The 19,255-nt window shown below is 47.2% G+C and overlaps 1 protein-coding gene across 1 annotated transcript in view; it reads left to right on the forward strand.

The window, feature by feature from the left end:
• The first annotated feature begins 532 nt into the window (after positions 1 to 532).
• The window catches only part of GALNT18 (polypeptide N-acetylgalactosaminyltransferase 18), a 313,674-nt gene continuing 294,951 nt past the window's right edge, over positions 533 to 19,255 (forward strand). The window contains exon 1 of the mRNA XM_032489016.1: positions 533 to 1,172. Within this exon, the coding sequence (XP_032344907.1) occupies positions 938 to 1,172 (235 nt within the window). The 5' untranslated portion in view covers positions 533 to 937. The remainder of the gene's footprint in view (positions 1,173 to 19,255) is intronic.

Raw genomic sequence — 19,255 nt, forward strand, 5'->3', positions numbered from 1 at the left:
AGTGAGGCCAAGGAAGAAGTGGACGCCTACCGGGCCTGACCAAGGGCAAGACCGGACGGGCGATCCGGCCCACGCTTCCCTGGCTTCTCTGCGTCCTGGCAACCATGAAAAGGGAAGAGGAGTGGCCGGGACGGATGAGGGGCTCTGGGCCGCGCGACCTCCTGAAGGCTGGAGGTTCCTGCGCAAGAACAAGAGGTGGAATACCCCTAATGGTGGAATCTGCCGACCTCGGGCTGGGACTGGCGGCGCGCCCTCTCCAGGAGCCTCGGGTCTGGGGCAGCCGGCGCGGGCGCGGGCGCGGGTGGAGGCTAGGGAGCGTCCCTGTGGGGCGGGAGCCAGGGGCGGCCAGCAGGTGGGGCCCGGAGACCGGACTCCGCCCACCGCGCCCTCTCCGTTGGTCCGCGACAGCCCAGCCCCGGCCCTTCTCTCGAGCCGGAGCGCGATTGGTGGCGGCGCTTGTCGCTCGAAGGGGGCCGGGCCGCTGGGCTCCGTGGCTCTCCCCGCCGCCGCCGCCGCCGCCGCCGCCGCCCCCGTCCTTCTAGCAGCGCGGGCAGGTCGGACCGCCAAGGCAACCGGCGCCGGGCGATGGGAAGCGGCACAGCCGCGGACCCAGGCTGTGACAAAGTTTCCCAGGCGCGCGTATCAGGGCGCGCGTCTGCCGACCACCCGTGACCGCTCCGAGAAGGGCTCGGAGATTTTTAATTTGGAAAAAAAAATCCACCTCATTTCCTTTGTCAAGCTTTCCGGGCGGCCAGCGGCTGGAGCTCCAAACTTGAGCACGGCAGCTCCACCGTCAGCTTTCGGGCTTTGGAGAACGTCGGGACTCAGGTGCTCCGGCGCCCCGCGGCCCCGGGCGTGCTAGGGGGTGTGAGGGCGGGGGAGTCCGGGGTGCGCTGAGAGGAGCCCCGGGAGCTCTATATGGAGGAGGGAGTCCAGAATGGTGTGCACCAGGAAGACCAAAACTTTGGTGTCCACTTGCGTGATCCTGAGCGGCATGACCAACATCATATGTCTGCTCTACGTGGGCTGGGTCACCAACTACATCGCCAGCGTGTATGTACGGGGGCAAGAGCCGTCGCCCGACAAGAAGCTGGAGGAAGACAAAGGGGACACCCTGAAGATTATTGAACGGCTAGACCACCTGGAGAATGTCATCAAGCAGCATATCCAAGGTACGGACGCCCTGGGAAACTTGGGCCGCCCACTGGGCCAGTGTGCGGAGCCGCGCGGGGTGCGCTGGGGCTGGTGCGCATCTATTGAGCGACTGCGGGGCTCTGAGGCCGCAGACGCTTAGGGGGCCGCGTGTCCGCTCTTGCCTGAGTGTGCAACCCTCAGTGTCTGCGGCCGTGCGCGTTTCTCCAGGGCACACGTGTGTGCGCGGGGCTCCACGCACGGGTGTGTGCAGCTCGCTGGCGGTATGGGGGCGCGCTGCGCACGTGTCCCAGTGTGTGTGACTACCGGCTGGTTGCTCGAGGGCTCTCGGGATCGCACGCCGGTCTGGCTCAGGGTGTTCGTACGGGTGAATGTTGGTGTGTGTACAAGGGAGCGCGCGCGGGCAATCAAACTCACTTGGCTGCTGTAGGGTCCAGGGCGAGATGCCCGAGCGGCCCCAGCTGTTGGCCTTTAGGACCCGCAAGCTGCGGGAGGAGCAGGGCGGGGAAGACTGCACGGCCCCAGCCCCAGCCCGAGCTCCAGCTCCGCTGTGAGCGGCCGATTGGCGGTTAGAAGTGCAGGGGGAATCTGTGGCTGGGAGTGCTGTCTGAACCGTAGTGATCCTCACTCCACCACAGCCCGCGGGTCCAAGACCCTCTCCAGAAGCAAGTGTTGGCGCGGGAAAGAAGCGTGGGAGCCTGGAGCTCTGTCCACTGCGGTGCTGCCTCCGCCCAGGACCAGGGAGCTGCCGCCCTGGGCTGCCGGTGAAGGCCATTCCCTGTTCCCTCGGGTAGCTCCACTCCCAGGCTCAGGGAGCGTCTGGGGCAGAGCAGACAGATCCACGCGGGGTTGGTCTGGAGTCTAAGGCTGAGCCCCGTGATTGCGCTCCAGGCCAGGGCTGGGGCCAAGGGGAGGATGGTGTACCTAGGGCTTTCCCCAGGCAACCCTGTCTGATGAGCTGCCAGAGGCAGGCGATAGAGAGTTCTGGGCACCACGGGCACTGGTGACCGGTGTGCACACACACATCCGTCTCTCACGTTCTCATTTCTCTTTTCTTTGCCTCTTCTCCCCCTGTTTACTACCTCAGGGTGTGAGTTGCTTAAGGGCAGGGCAGGGCCAACCAAGCCTGGTTCACCTGTAAACCCGGCAGACCTGCCAGGCTCTGGTACCAGCACTGGGCAGACCTGGGCATGTGTCTGGTTGAATATTTCTCCCCCAGGAGCACTCTTTTGTTTACATGTGGGTGTTGGGATCCAACCCTGCATCTGCTGCGCCTGCCGGGGTGGGGACAGCTGCTCTCTCCACATTTGGTGTGTTTCCACACGTGTGCAGAATAGTTCCTTCCAGGGGGAGGTTCAGGTGAGTACAGGAGAGATGTACATGTCCATGGTGCCTCCTGACTGACTGACTGATGACTTCAAAACAAGTTCATGGCTCGTACACTTCCCCAGTAAAGGAGACCATTCACAGCTCCTCCTTCATACCTGCCTCTGCCTGTCAGCCTGCCACTGAGTTTGTTTGGCAGACCAATTTATCTCTCTGATGGTGCCTGTTGTTGTGTTTCTTATTTGTCCTTTTCCATCCCATGGGTCTGGATTGACAATTAGTCAGCAATAGAAGGACAGTGCTTGCCCCAGGGGGATTCAGAATGTTCCCAGGGAGACACAGGCCATACCTTACTTTGACATTTCCAGTTTCCTCACAGAGTTTAAAAGATTTTCATTCACAGATTCTCTGTGTGTGTTTGTGTTCCTGGAAAATGATGCTCTTGGCTTTCCAGTCTGTTCAAGGAGGAGGTGAGCAAGGTACTACTTTGGGAAGCAGTGAGGAGACAGTATTAACCCGTGAACTCATCCCAGAGTGCTCCCCTATCATGTTGATTGTGGACCGTGTCACATGATTTATAAGGCTCTGCATGAAAATGAATGCAAAGTGGAAGTTGAAAGGAGCCTTTGTGCTTTTGCTCCCAGGAAACCTTATAGCTCTGTTTGGAACTTTCAAATATATACCTGAAAAAATTGAGAGAGATGGGAAAAAAGAGGGAAACAGGGAGCAGGATCCTTAAAATATGTGTTGGTCCAGTTCTCTTATGTGTGTGCAATGACTGTATTATGACTCCCATGGATATTCAGAAGTGACCAGACTCTCAGTATGGAAAGGTGGACACCACAACCCACAGCAGGGTGGGGAAGGGTCAGTGACTTGGGAAGCACTGGACGTGAAGCTCAGAGGGTGCTTGGCTGGTTGTGCCATGATGGCATAGCCATGACTGGTGACAGTTCCCCTAGTGGTGCTGGAGCCATCTCTGAGCTAGTATTCGGGGGAATTTAAAGTAAATTTAGAGATTTACCTTTCTTAGATAAGGGGCCTACAATATTTGGGACTGGCCAAGTACAGATCTCTGAAGGCAGAGGGTGGGAAAGGAAAAGATCAGAGCCTTGTCCTTGACGATATGGGCTGTTATGTCTATTCCACTGTCACAATTCTGTTAGTTAGTAGAGCCTTTTGTACAATCCAGTTTACTCTGCTGAGCTGAGGGGGAATAAGGGATACTAATAATAGTAGCTAAAAATTATGTAGTACCTGCTATGTGCCAGGTACTATTCCAAGTGCTTTACGTATGTTGACTTATTTAATATTCATCACCCTATGAGGGAGGTAATGGGTCTGCTCCATTTTTCAGATGGTGAGATTATATGATTGGTCTAAGGTGCAGGGATTTAAACCCAGCTAACGTCACTTCAGGATTTGTGTTCTTAACCATATACTGTACTGTCTTTTGAGAGGGACAGCAGGTCACAGGGCAGTGGCACTCCCCTGGAGTCACTTGGTGTTGGGAGTGGGTGTCAGAGTTAGTGACTTCGGAGGGCAGCCGAGGGGTGATGGAGTCACAGCCTTTCCACTTGGAGACTCTTCCATGGATAAACTGAAGAAGCTCTGTGTTTTGTTTTGTTTCATGCCAAGAGGCAGAGGTTATATTCACTTAAAAAATGTTTGTGGAACACCCAGGACAGTTGCTGACACATTCTTCAGAGAGTACGTGTTGGGTGGATGAGTGGATGAATGAATGAGTACACAGTGTGGATGTCTGGTGCGTTGGTTAGTCATTAATAAAAGCATTTCCATTCCCAAATGAGTATGTTTTGCTTTGGAGCCTTGCACAGGCTTCTCTTTGCTTTGGAAAGAAAGTTGTCCTGGGAGCTGCAAATGTCACAAAATGTTCTGCTGGATGTTCCATAGAACTTGCAATTAGAAGAGGCTTTGGAGCGTCACCCTAGAGCTACGTTCTAGTCATGACTGAAAAGTTGATTTTCCTCTTGGGGGCTGCAGTGATATTTCATTTTAATTTGTTTTCTGATTGAATGATTTAATTAGATGGTGTTTGGGAATCTCTTGGGAATGTAAATTGCAGTTTTGATAACTTTTTTTTTTTTTAACCAAATAGATGGTAAATGAGAGGGTGGATAACTCCGGATTTGAAAAATAGCATTCTGATGGATTGGAAACATAGAATAACTGTTAGTACAGGCTTGGTCTTAGGAGGAGAAAGATGGGATTGTTGGAGGTGATGCAGTGGATTAAGTAGAGAGCGCTGAAGGAGGTGGAAGTGTTGGAGAGCTTGGGAAATGGAAATATGGATTCACTTCTTACTGTGGAAGTCCAGTAGCAAAAAAAACACCTTCCACTTTTTTTGGTTAGTATCTTTTTGAATCTGTAAAAGAATGTGCCAATATTAAAGAAAATATTTTAAAATGTATAGAATTGCCCCTAATTCATTCTGATCTAACACAACTATTTTGTATTTTGAGCATTGCCTTCTAGCTTTGGCCATCTGCCTCCATATTTTAAAATGAAGTTGTGGTTTACATGTAATTTTATATTCTGCTTTCCTCAGTTTGCTCTTTGTTAGAAGCATTTTTTTTTTTTTTCAGATTTGCTACATAGGTTGTTGATTTAATCCTTATTTATTGGAGACCTAATATGTGCCACTGGGGGGAGGTGACTTTGGACACAGTGGTGAACCAGGACACTCCTGGTCTCTGTCATGATGAACTTATTTTTAGAGGATGATAGAACCCCTCTTATTCAACACAGTTGGAGTTTAAGTTAGTTTATTGAAAAACTGGTTAAAGTGGAGAATAAAACAAAATATTACATACATGCATTAAATATTTTATTTTAATATTATTGAAAATGTACATTTATTTGTCAGCCTTTTGATGTAAGGCTGGGTCTGCCGATGGCCTTTCTGATCATCTTCCTTGCATGAACCACTCCCACAGGTGCTGTTTACAAAGTCTGGTTTCTAGTTCTGTTTTCTTTAACATTCATTGAGAACTTGAAGCTGCTTGTGAAGCAGTGTAGGAGCCTAAATTTTTACGACTTTTGTCTGGTCTTTTATGATGATTTTGTTCACGTGTAATTTGACCACTATTTAAGTGACTAGCTTTATAAAGTCTTTCCAAAACTTTAAATTAATTTTCTTAGAAACAACAACCCTCATCTGTTTGGCAGGCATATTCCTTTGGTTTATATACTATGTCATTAAATTATGCTGTTCCAATGACAAATATGAAGAGTTTAAGTCCATTTGGAAACAAACTCAGCAGACTGTTGGTAGGCATACAACTGAGTTGTTAGCAAGAGATGAGAAAGGGATAGGAGAGAGATGCTGACACAGGGGAACAAAGGCATCCTGGGTTTTTTGTTTTCTTTTTCTTTTTTTTCATGGAGAGAATAAAAGCTTGCTTAATCTGGAGAGGTGACTAAGTGGAGGATTTTTAAAGAGAACTTTTACTGCATTTTTACATATTTTTATAATATTCCACCATCAATATACCATTATTGGTTTAACCACTTCCCTATTACTGAACATTTGCTGCTCTGTTAAAATTAAAGCAGAAACAAACACCTGCACTTCGCATGTTCTTCTTTTGAATTTCTTTTAACGATGTATTTCCAGAAGTGGGATCACTACTGGTTCAAAGATTATGAACATTTTTATGAAAGATGGTTTTTCAAGAGGAAAATCTTTCTACACAGCCACCAGCAATGTATTATTGTACCTGTGTCACGGGGCCTGGCCAGCATTGGGTGTCATATGTCAACTTTTTCTGGGCAAATGTAACCACTGTCAAAAGTTCTATTCTTTTGCTTTGTGTTCCTTTGATTACCTAGAACTGAGTATCTTCCCCCTAGCCCTGTGTTTGTTTTCACCTTGCATTCGTGTCCTTTGCCAGTTTTTCTCTTGGGATATCAGTGTTTATGATTTGTGTATTTTATGTATATGTTTTATTTCCATATATCATTAATTAATTAATGAAATTTATGTTATGCCTGTATTCTACATTATATACATAATTTTTGCTTTACATAGATGCCTTAGGGCAGTGCTTTTCAAACTGTGTCCCCAGAATCCCCAAGCCTTTGGCAGGTTTGATCTGGGACCTGAGACATAAAAGGGTCAAGACATAAAAGGGTCTCCTGGACCCCACCTGTACCCACTCTCTCCCCTCCGTGCAAACAGTGTAACTCCTCTTTCATCTGTCTTATTACATTTGTTATTCTGTAAAATATTTCATTTTTACAAGGGCTCTGCTTCTGCTTCTTCTTCTTTTTTTTTTTAAAGGTTGAAAATCAGTTTTGGGAGAAAAGGAAACATCAGACTGTTAGATTTTTGTGAGGGATGATGGTAGCATAAAGAATTCAGGAGAGTAAACAAATCTAAAAGGAAATTGAATTCCTGGGTGGTGTTCTTGTAACATCTACTTACCCTTCTGAACACCATGGTTAATAATGTATTACATTGTATGACTAATTTCTAAATCCATTATCTTAGTTCACTGAGTCAAGATCATCCCAACAATGGGAGAAATGAATTATTAACTGCTTTTTGTTTCCTAAAAGTTTATTAGGCATATTATGTGCATACTAATGTACGTCAAGTCAGTAACAGTAGGTTTGCTCACCAAGACTGCACACCATATATGGTTCCTAAAAATCAGAAAATGTCCTAGGCCTGGATGTTGGAAGACTTTTTTGTGTGTGTCCCCTATAGCTTTTGGATGTCATCTCGAATTGGCTGGTGTCCTTCTCATCTGATCCTCAACTTGGCAGGGTTGTAAAGAAGAGAATATGATGTTTGCTAAATGCTTGGAGATTATTTGAGGAAAGGGTGTCATTTAAACAGTAAAGCTATTTGTCCTTCAGAATGAACTGTGGCATGTGAAATTATATTAGTAACAGATTGGTGTTTTGAGAAGGTTCAATAGCAGGATTTAGAGGTTGAGCCCGGTTATCTTTATTAACAGCCTAGGACCACATCTTCATGGAGTAGAAGAGCCTTGCCAAAGAATACAGCATATTCTCATGGCCGGAGAATTTTCATTTTTATCCAGAAGTGTGTAGGCTGTAAAATAAATGAATTCTACATTCTTTGCCACTCACTTGACATAAATTGTTATTTGCCCTTGATAAGTAGGTTGATGTAGAATCTCAAGGAGAATTCAGAATGAAATGTCGGAGAACCACGGTCTGGTGTTCTGGTTTCTGAGGGCCTTGAAGGTCAGCTTCAGTTACTTGGGTTAGGCTGGTCTGCATTTTTTCAAAGGTGTTTATAGGATTCAGAGCCGCGTACGAGGTTACTGGAACATCTTCATTACCATTCTGTAGGGTTTCTACTTCACTTAGAAAGCTGAATGGGCTATTGCCTTGATTTGGGGTCTGGGGGCGTCTCTTTAGGATTGTTGCCCTCTTCTGTTGCTTGGGTTCTATTCTGGAAACCAGCACAGACAGGCTGCCCTGTGGAGAGGCATATATAGGAAGGAGGGCAGTCCAGCTGGAGGCAGCCTTGCACAGAAAGTCCTTGGGGAAATGCCGAGCTGAGCATGAGTGATGAATGTAGGCAGAAGGCACCAGGGTGGGATCTGGGGAGAAAGAGGGTCATGTTTGAACCCAGAGGGGCAGAAGTCCATCGGTGTGGGATGGGCACCACGGGAGAGAGAGAGGGACAGAGTGGGTTAGGTTTGCTGGTTGATGATCCAGATTCTATGAATGGTGGGTTGCACTTTTTATACTGGCCTTGAAAGTCTCCCCAGGGCTGGGGGTTCTTGAATTTTGCAGAGATTTGATTATTCCATTGTGCCTATAATTGTCATCTTATCAAATCTCACTTTGCCTTTGGGGTCTGAATCAGCTTCGTTCCGTAATGCAAGCTTGGGCACAGGAATTCTCCATGTTCCCCCTTCTCCTTGCACGCGTGCCTTCACATGCAGGGCACCCGCCCAGGGCAGGGCCGGGATGGTGCACGTCCCAACATGCTGCCTCCATTCTCACTCCATCCCTTTCTCTCCCACTCAAGAAAGCATGTTAGTATGCAAGAGAATGTGACAACCTTGAAATCTCTTCAATTTATAGTTAAATTTAATCATCCGTACGCTTTGGTACTTAAATTATTGTTAATAACAAATTACCGCACAACTGTTCCAACATATAATATGTTGTGACAGCGACTGGGAACAGCTGCTGTTCTGGAACCTTCTGTGTAGGTCTCTGTGCTCTTTATGGACCCAATTGAATGCAGCCAACTGGAGCTTTAAGCAAGAGGATTCCTGATTTTATGAACATTAATGCTTTGGTGGTTTTTTTTCTGGCTACACGATTATGGATTAAAATATATTGCTAGACAGATCATCCCCATCAGTGGGTGTGCAATTCTGTGATGTGATTCTCTTTCGCTGCCCAATGTTAAGTTTCAGTTTTGTGAAGGTTTGCTTTTGGGACATGAAGCTGCCCTTAACAATACCAGCAGAAAACCTGACGTGTCCAGCCCCAATGAGACAGTGACAGGCTTCCTGTATGATGGCCTTGCTAAAATGGTACTGGAGCCAGAGACATGCTTTGTTGGGCTATGTTTGTTATCGCTGGCCTTCAGGAGCTCACAGAAGTACAGTATTTGGGAAGGTTCAGAGAAATGGGTTAGCACCCATCTCCTTGGGATAGATGAGAATAAAGGAAAATGATACCTGAAAAGGAGGCTGAGGCCAGCGCTTTGGCATGAATGGGTTCATCCCGCCAATGTCCAGAGTTGAAGACTCAGAGTGGAGCTCCTGTTTGAGATGGTTGGGTGCTGCATCTTAAGCTCTGGTGCCTTGTTTGACTTCGCTGGTCTGATTTGCCCATCCATTGCTGTCCCTTGATGACTTAAAGGCCACTGAGATCCCAGAGGAGAGGGAATGCAATTCAGGGACCCAGGCAGGACAGAGTTTGAAACTTGGGCTAGTAAGTGTCATGCTAGTGGCATTTGAGGACTTCGGAGAATGGTACCAAAATTTCTTGCGCCAGTGAATGTAGGAGTAAGAAAGCCAGGGCAAGATTTGAAGCTACAGAATTGCCGAATGAGAATCTTAGCCAAACCCTTGATCTATTTTAAGAGCAATAGGCATTTAAAGAATTGAAGCTGGATCGTATCAGAAAGAATGGAGGAAGAGAACTACGCTTGTGTGTCAGGGACTGGACTGGGTGCTGTCCCTGCCTGATTGCTTTCTGTCTTTACTGCATGGTGAGAACACTGAGACTGAGTGACTTAAAGAGTTTGCCCAAGGGCTGATGGAGTTGAGCCAGGAAGGGAAACTGTCTCCAGCATCTGTGCGCTCTCCAGCAGAGGAAAGAAGATGACAGTCTCACAAAGAGGGGACTGGGAGATCACTTTATCGATGATTGTGTTCAACTAAGTGGAAGCCCAAAGGCCTCAGGTCAAGCGGGAGACTGATGGGAGAAGGATCCAGGCAGGCAGCTTGGTCTGTTTTTGTGCGAGTGAGGGACCTTGAGGGTGCCAGAGGGAGGAAAACTTGCCCGCAAGGGTGAGTGACATGCCACCGTGGAGGTTGTGGGGAGCCCTTTCTCTCGGATCACTGTGGAGCCCCCAGGAATTTGGCCTTGTAGGAAAAGCAGAGCATGCCAGCTGTGGGCTAGAGTGCTTTCAGATTCCACACATGCCTTTCGAGCACTTCCGGTGTGCCAGGCCCAGGGCTGAGTGCTTTCCTGTGCACTGCCACAGTCGTGTGGCTTCTGGGCTGACCAACTCGTCCCGTTTGCTCAGGACTTTCCCTCTTGTAAAACTGATATTCCCAGGCCCAAGAGGCCCCTCCACCCTGGGCAAACCTGGATGGTCAGTCATCCTCATCTTTTCACACTGATGAATCCTGTTTAATGGTAACTCCCCAGCCTCATGACAAAAATAGCCTTTTTGATTGCACCACACCTGTGTCTTCTGCTCTCTGCTCTTGAAGGTTGACTTTGTCCAAGAATTGTAAAGAGGACAGGGAGGGTCCCAGCAGTTCCTGCCCCGTTTCCCTTGCCCATACAGGCTGCCTCCTCTCTCCTTTGTTATTCGTTCTGCCTTGGTACTCTGTTTTGTTTTTGTTTTTTTTTAATTCCAGCTGTCTGAGCCTCTCAGGATTTGGAAAGGAAAAAAACAATTGCTGTAAAGGAAAGCTCTAATAAAGTGGTTTGGGCACAAACAGCCGCAGCTGTTTATTTGCCCAAAACAGTCGGAGTCTGTATTAATAACCTTGTGAGTTACAGGCTAGGAAGTGAAAAGTAAGCAAAAATCTCACTTGAGACCTGCATCTGTGACTTTTTTCCTTTATTGAACTAATCTCTCTTCCTGTTTATGCTGGTGACATTTTCTCTTATCCGTGTGGAAGATCCTTCTTGATCTTCCGTTTCAGATTTATTTAGCTCTGCCTGGGTAGGGTCCCAGAGTAGAGGGGTTTTCTGGTTTCTCTTTATTGCAATTATGATGCCAGGTGTTTCTGTGGTTCCTGCCTCAAAGGATCTTGACGAGTGGGATGGGCCTTGCCTAATTAATCATCTTAATATTTCTCTGACGGGGGAGAAGGAGCCACAGAGGAACGGGAGGGGTGTGGGTGAGGCTTTAGACGTGCCTCTAAGTTCATGGGGCTTGGAGAAGAGAGTCGTTTAGCATTTTGGTTTCTTCCATTTCTAAATCTCAGTTTAATAATAAACTGATCCTCTGATTTGCTTCATTTTCTGAAAGAGTGTATGGAGGGGAGTGTAACATGTAGGAATTATGACGTAGATCCCCCAAGTGTATAATTCAGCCAGGCTTTGAAAAAAAATTTTTTTAGAACCTGGGGATTTATATTAGAAGGGGAATCCAGTAGAAAATGATAAAAGAGAATTTTATGAATGATTCAAAAATTAGAAGAAAGAACGAATGAGGAAGAGTTGTAGAAATAGGTCTGAACTTGTCTGGAGAAGAAACTGGAAGAGGAAGAAAATTAATATTTGTTGAGCATCCATTATGTGCTAAATGCTTTGAACGTGTTACCTCATTTTAGCCTCATAAACAACTCTGTTGGGTGATGTTATTACCTCCATTTAACAGATGAGGAAATCAAGGCTCAGTGACTATACCTAACTTGTCCAAGGTGATGCAGTTAATAAGTTACCTCTCTTAAGCCCCTTAGTAAGGGGCTAAGGGCCCTCTTGTTCTTCTGCTCCAGTAATGCTGGTCAAGAGAAAACAGGATCATCTCTTTCTCTTAGCAGAAAGGTTGCAGATGAGACTGGGAGGATTCATGAGAGTAGCGAGACCCTAAGGTGGAGTTTGTCAGTGTCCCTCCCTGGAGATGCAGGAGGTCATCTGTGCCAGGAGCTGATGGGGATGGAGTGCCCTGGAAGGTTGAGAGAGGCTCTAGGCCTGGCTCTTCGCAGCCAGTAGTATCACTGCTTCCAGAAGACTTAGCATGAACAAGACCATCTCCTCCTCTCATTCAGAGCAAAGCCTTATTAAGGGGGTCTGCCACGCTCAGGACATGGGACTGAGTTGGGGACCGTAGATGGGGCAGATGCACACAGAGGAAACAGCAGATATGTCCAAGTTTGCCAGGAATTCCCATTTAATAGAGGAAATGGAATATCTGGGGGTGAAGTGTAAAAAACGATGGGCCCCTAGCTCTGTGGACAGATGTAGGAGATGGGCCCCAAGGCTGGCATTATTTATTGGGGCTGGGGAACGGGGCAGGGCATGGGATGGTTGGAAACTGCAAACCAGCTTCTAAGTTCCCGTTCTCCTCTGTTGTGGCTGGAAGTTTGATGGCTACCTGGGAGGTAATCCTGCCTTCTGTTGGCCATATGCTCAGATTCTTTTCTCCCTTCATCCAACTGACATTTATTGAGCACCTAATAAGTGCTAAGGGTATATTAGTGGAACAAAGACAAAAGTAGGAAGGGTTTGCAAGTAAATGAAGTAGTTGAAGGCTCTCCTATAAGCAAATGTTTGAAGAAAATTAGGTGTGGACTCTGTCTATTGGGAGAGTTCCAGGTGGGGGAAACAACTAGTCCAAAGGCCCTGAGGCAGGAATGTACCTGGTGTATGTGTATTTGAGGAACAGTGTGGCCAGAGCAGAGTGACTGTGGGAGAGTGGAGTCGGGGGTGAGGCCAGAGAGGGGCTGGCTAGGGAGCAGGTTGTACGTGCCTTGGAGGCCACTGTGGGAGAAATGCTCTGGGAGAAATGGGAGCCCCTGGAAGGGACGAGCAGAAGGGCCCAGCTTGTAAAGGCCCCAGTCCAGGCTGTTCTGTGACTGCTCCCAAGCACCCTCGTGGGCTTGACGCTGTGCCAGGCGTGGCGGGAAATGGCAGATTATGTAGGACAGTCCTTTGCTTTGAAAAGCTCATAAACAGGCTGGGACGACAGCACAAGAAATAGTTGAGGGCTTTTTGCAGAGGCTAACGTAACGAGGGTTAGCTGCATTCTGGAAGCATGCGTTGTCAGAAGAGACTTCCCGAGGAACTGGGGCTTATGACGCATCTTTAAAGAATGAGGGGGGTTTAGAGGAGTGGAGGAGGGAGGATTAGGAGAGGGCAAGTTCAGGTATTCAGTAAAATCAACAGTTGCCTTGAAGAGGGAAACCCTGGTCTCCTTTAGTGTGGTGAAGAGTGTGCAGGCAGACAGTGATGGAATCAGCGCTGCCGGCTACAGGCTGGGTGACGCTGGACGAGTCTTTTCACTTCCCTGTGCCTCAGCTTCCTCACCTACAGAAATGAGGACAACCACTCCTTAAACCCTGTAGGATTGCTGTGCTGATTAAATGAGGTACAGGACAGCACCCCGCCCCGCCTGTCCTGTGGTGGGCTGGGGGGCAGGGAACACGTTCTTTTCTTCAGTCACCCTGCTTTCACTCTTTCCTTCTTTCCCACTGTCTTTCCCTCTTGGAGCTCACATAGAAAATAAGGTCAGGAATGTATTTTCTGGTTGTAACACCTAGACTCTCAACTTTGAACCCTGTTTCAGTGCAATGAGACACGATGTGTGTGTTGGGACTTCCCCAGTTAAATCCAGCCTGAGAGGGTCAGAAGTGAGGTTAGAGGGGAGCCCAACCTAACTCCAAGGACAGCTTCTGAGCTGAGACATCTGGAGTTGTCTCAGTGTGATTTGACTACTGCTCTGAAATTCCAAGCCCATCAGCCTGGGGACCTGCCCCTGTTTGTAGAGAGAGATTTGTTTTGTAAAACCCACCTGACATTGCAGTGGGCAGCAGACAATGTCAGGAATGCACTGTTTTCAGAAACCTTGGCTGGTGGGAGAGGTATGCAAAGAGTCTCCTTTGCCCCAGCCCCTGGTCGAGGGAGAGCCTCCTGGAGCAGAGATGTGTCTCCCTCCACTTGGACCCACCTCCCGACAGAGCTGGAGCCCCATCAGCCTGTCTTCCTGCCGAGGTGAATTTGATTTATTATGAAGCAACGTGACTTACAATTTCAACTGCAGGCAGGAAGGTGTGATTTAAGACAATTGTCAGGAAGATTCAATTTAATCTTTTCTTTTTTTCCCCTCTACAAAATGTGCATTTGTTGCATGATATAATTTTAATATACATTCTTTACAACTCGAAGATAGATGTAGTTTCATACTGGGAAGGCACACTCAACATTTTTTTTTTTTTAGTACTTTTCTATTTAAAGTTCTTTTTGAAAAAGATTCCTTTGTCAAAGGGTGGTTTTTCTTTGTAGTAAATCGTTATGAAGCTTCCTGGGCAAGAAACCGTTTCTTGATTGGGGCGGAGGGGTGGGAAGCGGTTATTTGGGTCACTTATAAGTAGGGAGATAATTGCCGTAACAAAACAATAAAAATAAAAATTTTATTTACCTAAAACTATACAATTGTGAATTTTGAATGTTTTTCAACAACAGCTAGTTGTTTTTAGCAAAACGGGCAAAAGTAATTTTGAGTTTGTAATTACTTTAAAAGTACAGAAAGTATAGATTGATTTTTGTAAATCAAAAATTAAATGCCTTATTTCATCCCAGTCAGTATTAGAAACTTCACAGTATTGTGTTGTACAGCTCAGTGCAGTCTTTCCCTCTTTCCTTACATATTAGCAAAAAAGGTTGAGCTTTCCAATTTTGGCAGTTCTCAGGGTGTAGGTCAATTGTGAAGGCTCTCATCTGAAGGATCTCTACTGAGAATCAGAGCATGCTAGAGCTGGAAGGAACGAGAGCATCCTTACCCTCAGACTGTTTGCTGAAGAACCTGAGGCCCAGAGCAACTCAGTGAGTGCCCTGAGGGCCCTGCCTGGGGTGCCAGAGATTCTGAGATGGGGAGCTAAGCTTCCTGAGTCAGGTCTAGAAAGTGTCCTTCTACATCCAGTCACTCCCCTCAACCTCAGAAGGAACTTCTGCATTGGGGAGCAGTCCTTAACTGTATGTTCTCAGATGAATCCAGGTGCTTAAGGAACGAGGAATGGGTGAATTTCCTTAGCTGGAATGAGGCTGGAGGGACCCTGCTCAGTCCCTTCCCCCTGGTCTGAGTCCTTGGGGCCTGCACCCACTCTCTGGGATCATCTTCAAGATTGGGGACATAGCACTGTTGAGTAGGACCTGACTTCAGGGCCAAGCAGCACACAGTAGCTCCTGGTGGTGCCGTCTCTGTATTCGTGGCAGGCTTCTTCCCAGCTTTTCAAACCCAAGCGGTGGTACAGATGGGGGGGGGGGGTGGGCAGAGATCTTGTGTCAAGGAGAAAAAAAGAGGAAAAAATGGACATTTACCAGGTACTGACTAGGTGTTTGGTACTACTTAATCCTCTTCATGTTGTTTAATCCTCAGAATATGCCTGTGAGATCCTAAGCCTCATTTTCACAGTTGAGAAGTTTGTACTGTACTGTATTAACCTGCTTTCCCATTAGGCTGAGTTCCTTGAGAGTGGAGACAGGGTCCTATTTTTTTCCCATTTTCCTGTGTTTCACACAGTGCCAGGCACGCAGCTGGGGCTAAGTAGGAATTTGTTGAGTGATTAAATGAATAAGAGAGCAAGCATGTCTAAAACCACTTAGAGGATCCACATCCAGGTCTCTGGCTTCAAAGTTGTCTGGAAGGGAAGTCAGGGGCCCGAAGAACTGCTTCCCATCCCTCCAGGCTTGGGGGCAGCTTCTATGAGTCCTCCTTCTGGGTCAGGGACAGGAAAACATGCACTCCTGGGGTCTCTCTCATGGCCCCTCGTAGCTTGCGCTGCTGTTTCAAGGTTTCATCAAAGGAAAACTGTGGTTCAGTGGGGTGTGTACATGTGTGTGTATAAAGTGTGCTTTCCTGCACTGAGATCCCCCAGGAATCAGCTGGTGAGAAAAGCTGGGAGCCTTCAGGGGACCCTCGATGTCTTTATTTTAATAAAGCTGTCACTTGTGGTCACTTTCAAACAAAAGCAATCTTGCGGGTACAGAAGGGGAAAAATGAACCTTCCTCAAGAGCAGACAATAACACCAGAAAAAGATGCAGCTGACCGTGGTCTCTGTGCTTCAACAGGAGGGACAGAGTTGAGGCCATTTAAATGGGCAGGAGAAAGCATAGCTTAATTTCCAAGAAAGGATAAAGAACTCCTCCAGGCCCCAGAGCTAAGGGAGAGTTGGCCTTTGGCTTCCTGGCTGAAGTGGCAATGAGTTGGCCTCCTGTCCGTGCTGAGGCCATGAGAACCTCGGAACGGATCCCACCACCTCGAGGCATCTTTGGAATGATGGTGATGAGCTGGGGACTTGTTCTTTCACATTCAAGAGAAAGGTGGCAGGAACAGTGTGCAAGGAGGAGAAAGGACTCTCAGAGGACAATTCCGGAGTCAGGAGAGGATTTTTCCTTCCTGCTGTGTCAAAATGCCTTGGGCATCAGGGCAGGAGATGGTACAGGAGCAGGGCTAGAGATTGGGCAGCCCACACCTCCCGGTTCCCTGGAGGCTGCCTGGAGAATCACCCACCCACGGGGGTGGGTCTGCACAGTTGCCCAGTACGGCTTCTCCCACCCTGTCCAGTCGGCGCACCCAGGTCATGGGCACAGGAAGAAGTTTCTCCTCTACCTCTGCCCCCCAGGACAGAGCAACCCGTTAGGAGAAGCCATGGATTACTGCAATTTTTCTTTTCTTATTATTCTCTGATATTTTCAATTTGAAAAGAGTCATTTAAGCAGTAGGGTGGAAGAGGGCATAGTAGACATAGGGGAAAAATTGAAAATGTCATTAAAAAATGACTATTCCATTCTTTTTTATACTTCAGCAGACAGATGGCTGCCTCACCTTTTGCCCGTGGCCGTGAGCAATAGCCCAATGGGTGAGCCAAGGAGAGCAGTGATTTTATTTTTCTTTTCATTTCACACAGATTGTGTAGCCCTTGGGGTGTGGGGGACCAGTGGAATGAAGCTCTGGGCTGGGAAACTAATTATGCCTCCCTGCATGGCTGAGCTAGTTAATACCAAACTGTCATTGAGGCTGATTCTTCCCTGGGGCAGAAAAGCTTCCCAAATTCCTTATCTCTTTCTCCTTGCCTTGAGAGTGGAGGCATTTTCATTTTTGCCAGTTTGAGGAAACTGGAGCAAAATTCAGGAAGCTTCTCAAAGCTCTGAAATGGCGCTCTGGGTTCTGGTTCCAAACATGCCTTCTGATACGCAGCAGCCCTGCCTCCTCCAGCTCAGACAAGATGCTGAATTGTGGAGTTAAGACAGGCTCAGCTCAAATCCTGGTGCAGCTGCTCATTGGTGTGATGTTGTCCGAGGCTGCCCAGGGTGTCTAGGACGGGAAACAGACTGCTCGTCCACTGTGTCCCTCCCGTCTCCCCAGAAGTGTGGGCTCAACGATGCTCACCTCAGTTGTAAGCCTGCCTCATTTTGCTGGCCCTGAAACTGAGACCCCACCAAGTGCATGACATGGTCACCAGTGGAGACCATACATGATGAAGGATAATCAGAAATTCATTAATGCTTTTAAGTGGGTTTTTGACTTATTAATCAAACTCATACATATCATTAAAAATGGTTATGCACATGAGGGAGACATACTTATTCAGTCTACAGAAAATAAACTGGCTATGTACTGTAATCACTCTGACTCCACCACTCTCTGTCCCCACTTCCCCTGACTGGGAGATCTGCGGCCCACAGTCCATGCAGTCTCTGGCTAGCCAGATGTCTCAAATAGCAGTGGATCCAGTAATATCTATGGGTCTTTTTAAGGACAGAAAAAGAGTTTTTAAAATTAAGTAGAAGCATTTAAAAACACAGCCTTTGTGACAACATGAAGATCATGAATATTCAGTTCGTACACAATCTCAAGCAATTAGGCAGATGCGTATTTCCAGGGCAGGTGTGCTACCCTCATGGCTGAGGGGATTGGGGCTGTCTATCATTTCAAAACCAGATTTCCCTGGTGACTTCAGTCTGATTTTAGGGAAGTTGGGGAATGAAGTCTCAGAGACAATCCTCTTTCTTTTTCCCTCCCCTTTGCCAGGCCACATTCCCCTTACCTAGATCCATATTCCTAGGCTTCAGCTGAGAAATTCCCAAGTCCCTGGAGACAGAAAGCTCCTTAGATTCTGCATGCTGATGTGCTGACTGATTCAGAGTTGGAGCAAAGCAGCCTGTTTCCAGCCTTGGAGGATGGGTGTCGTGTGGCAATATTTAGTCTTGGCTGTTGGGTGTTACTTGTTTTAAGCCCAATTCTCTCCATGTTGAATTTCCATTAGAATTAATTGGTTGCCTTTGGAGAAGCACCAAACACAAACTGAGATCGTTGATGGGAAGACACAGCTTAGAATTGTCCCCTCAAAGGAGACTTTATATCAACTAGGAATCCCATCTAACTTTTCAGGAGAACCAGCATGTTAGCAACTATGTATACCTAAGTTATCTGGGACAACTGAAATTCAAATACTCTGATCTATTGTCCCCAGAAACCATCTAAACAAATTGTAAATTCTACTGTGTCCGAAGTTTACCTGCCCATATTGACTCCCCTACTTGGAAGTAGTACAAAGCCCTTGCCAGACCACATGCCCCATATTTTTAATTTAGAAAATATGGTCACAATGAAGTAAACAGAGCACTGGTAAATGGAGCCAGCTGTTCCCTAAATGGTTGGGGGTGGTTTGTTTTTTTGTTTTTTTTTTTTAGTGTGAATCACATGGGTTAGGAGAAGCACTGCAGGATCTCAGTGTGAGGATCGTGGTGGAGCCTCTTCCCAGTGAAACAAACATAACTGGTAAAAATTATTTTAAAAGTCCCAACCATTTAAAGTCTATGGCGGTTGTTCTAAGGGCACACATCAAATGGAGAAACACTTAGTTAAGAAAATCGACTAAATCCCAGTAAGAACAGCAACAATCTGGTGCTTGACCTGCTCCCTCCTTGAATTCCAGCTCAGTGAGACAGAAGCTCTTCTCTGAGCAGACATAGATAAGAAGATGGGCCTCCCTGTCCCCCCAGGTTCCTATTCTGATGCTAAATTTTCTCCCCAAGAAGGCCGGCTCACTGTATTATTATCTCTCCCAGCTTTGTGTTGCAGAAGCTTTATTCCATGCAAGCATAGCCAAGAGGTCTGGGGCTTTCCGCCACCCAGGCCCCATTTGTAGGGAGAAAGTTCTATCGTTGGCCAAGAGTACTGGGCCCTAATCGTCTGCACCCCAGCTCACACAAAGGGTGAAGGTTCCATGCCAGGAGAGGTAATCCAAGCAGACTAGTGGCTGCCATCCCCACCCAGCACCACTCACAGAGCAGGGATGAAACTGAGAAAAGTGGTCTGCTGTTCTCACTCTTAGCTCCAGAGTAGTG

The sequence above is a fragment of the Camelus ferus genome, chromosome 10, assembly GCF_009834535.1.
Source record: "Camelus ferus isolate YT-003-E chromosome 10, BCGSAC_Cfer_1.0, whole genome shotgun sequence".
Taxonomy (NCBI): domain Eukaryota; kingdom Metazoa; phylum Chordata; class Mammalia; order Artiodactyla; family Camelidae; genus Camelus; species Camelus ferus.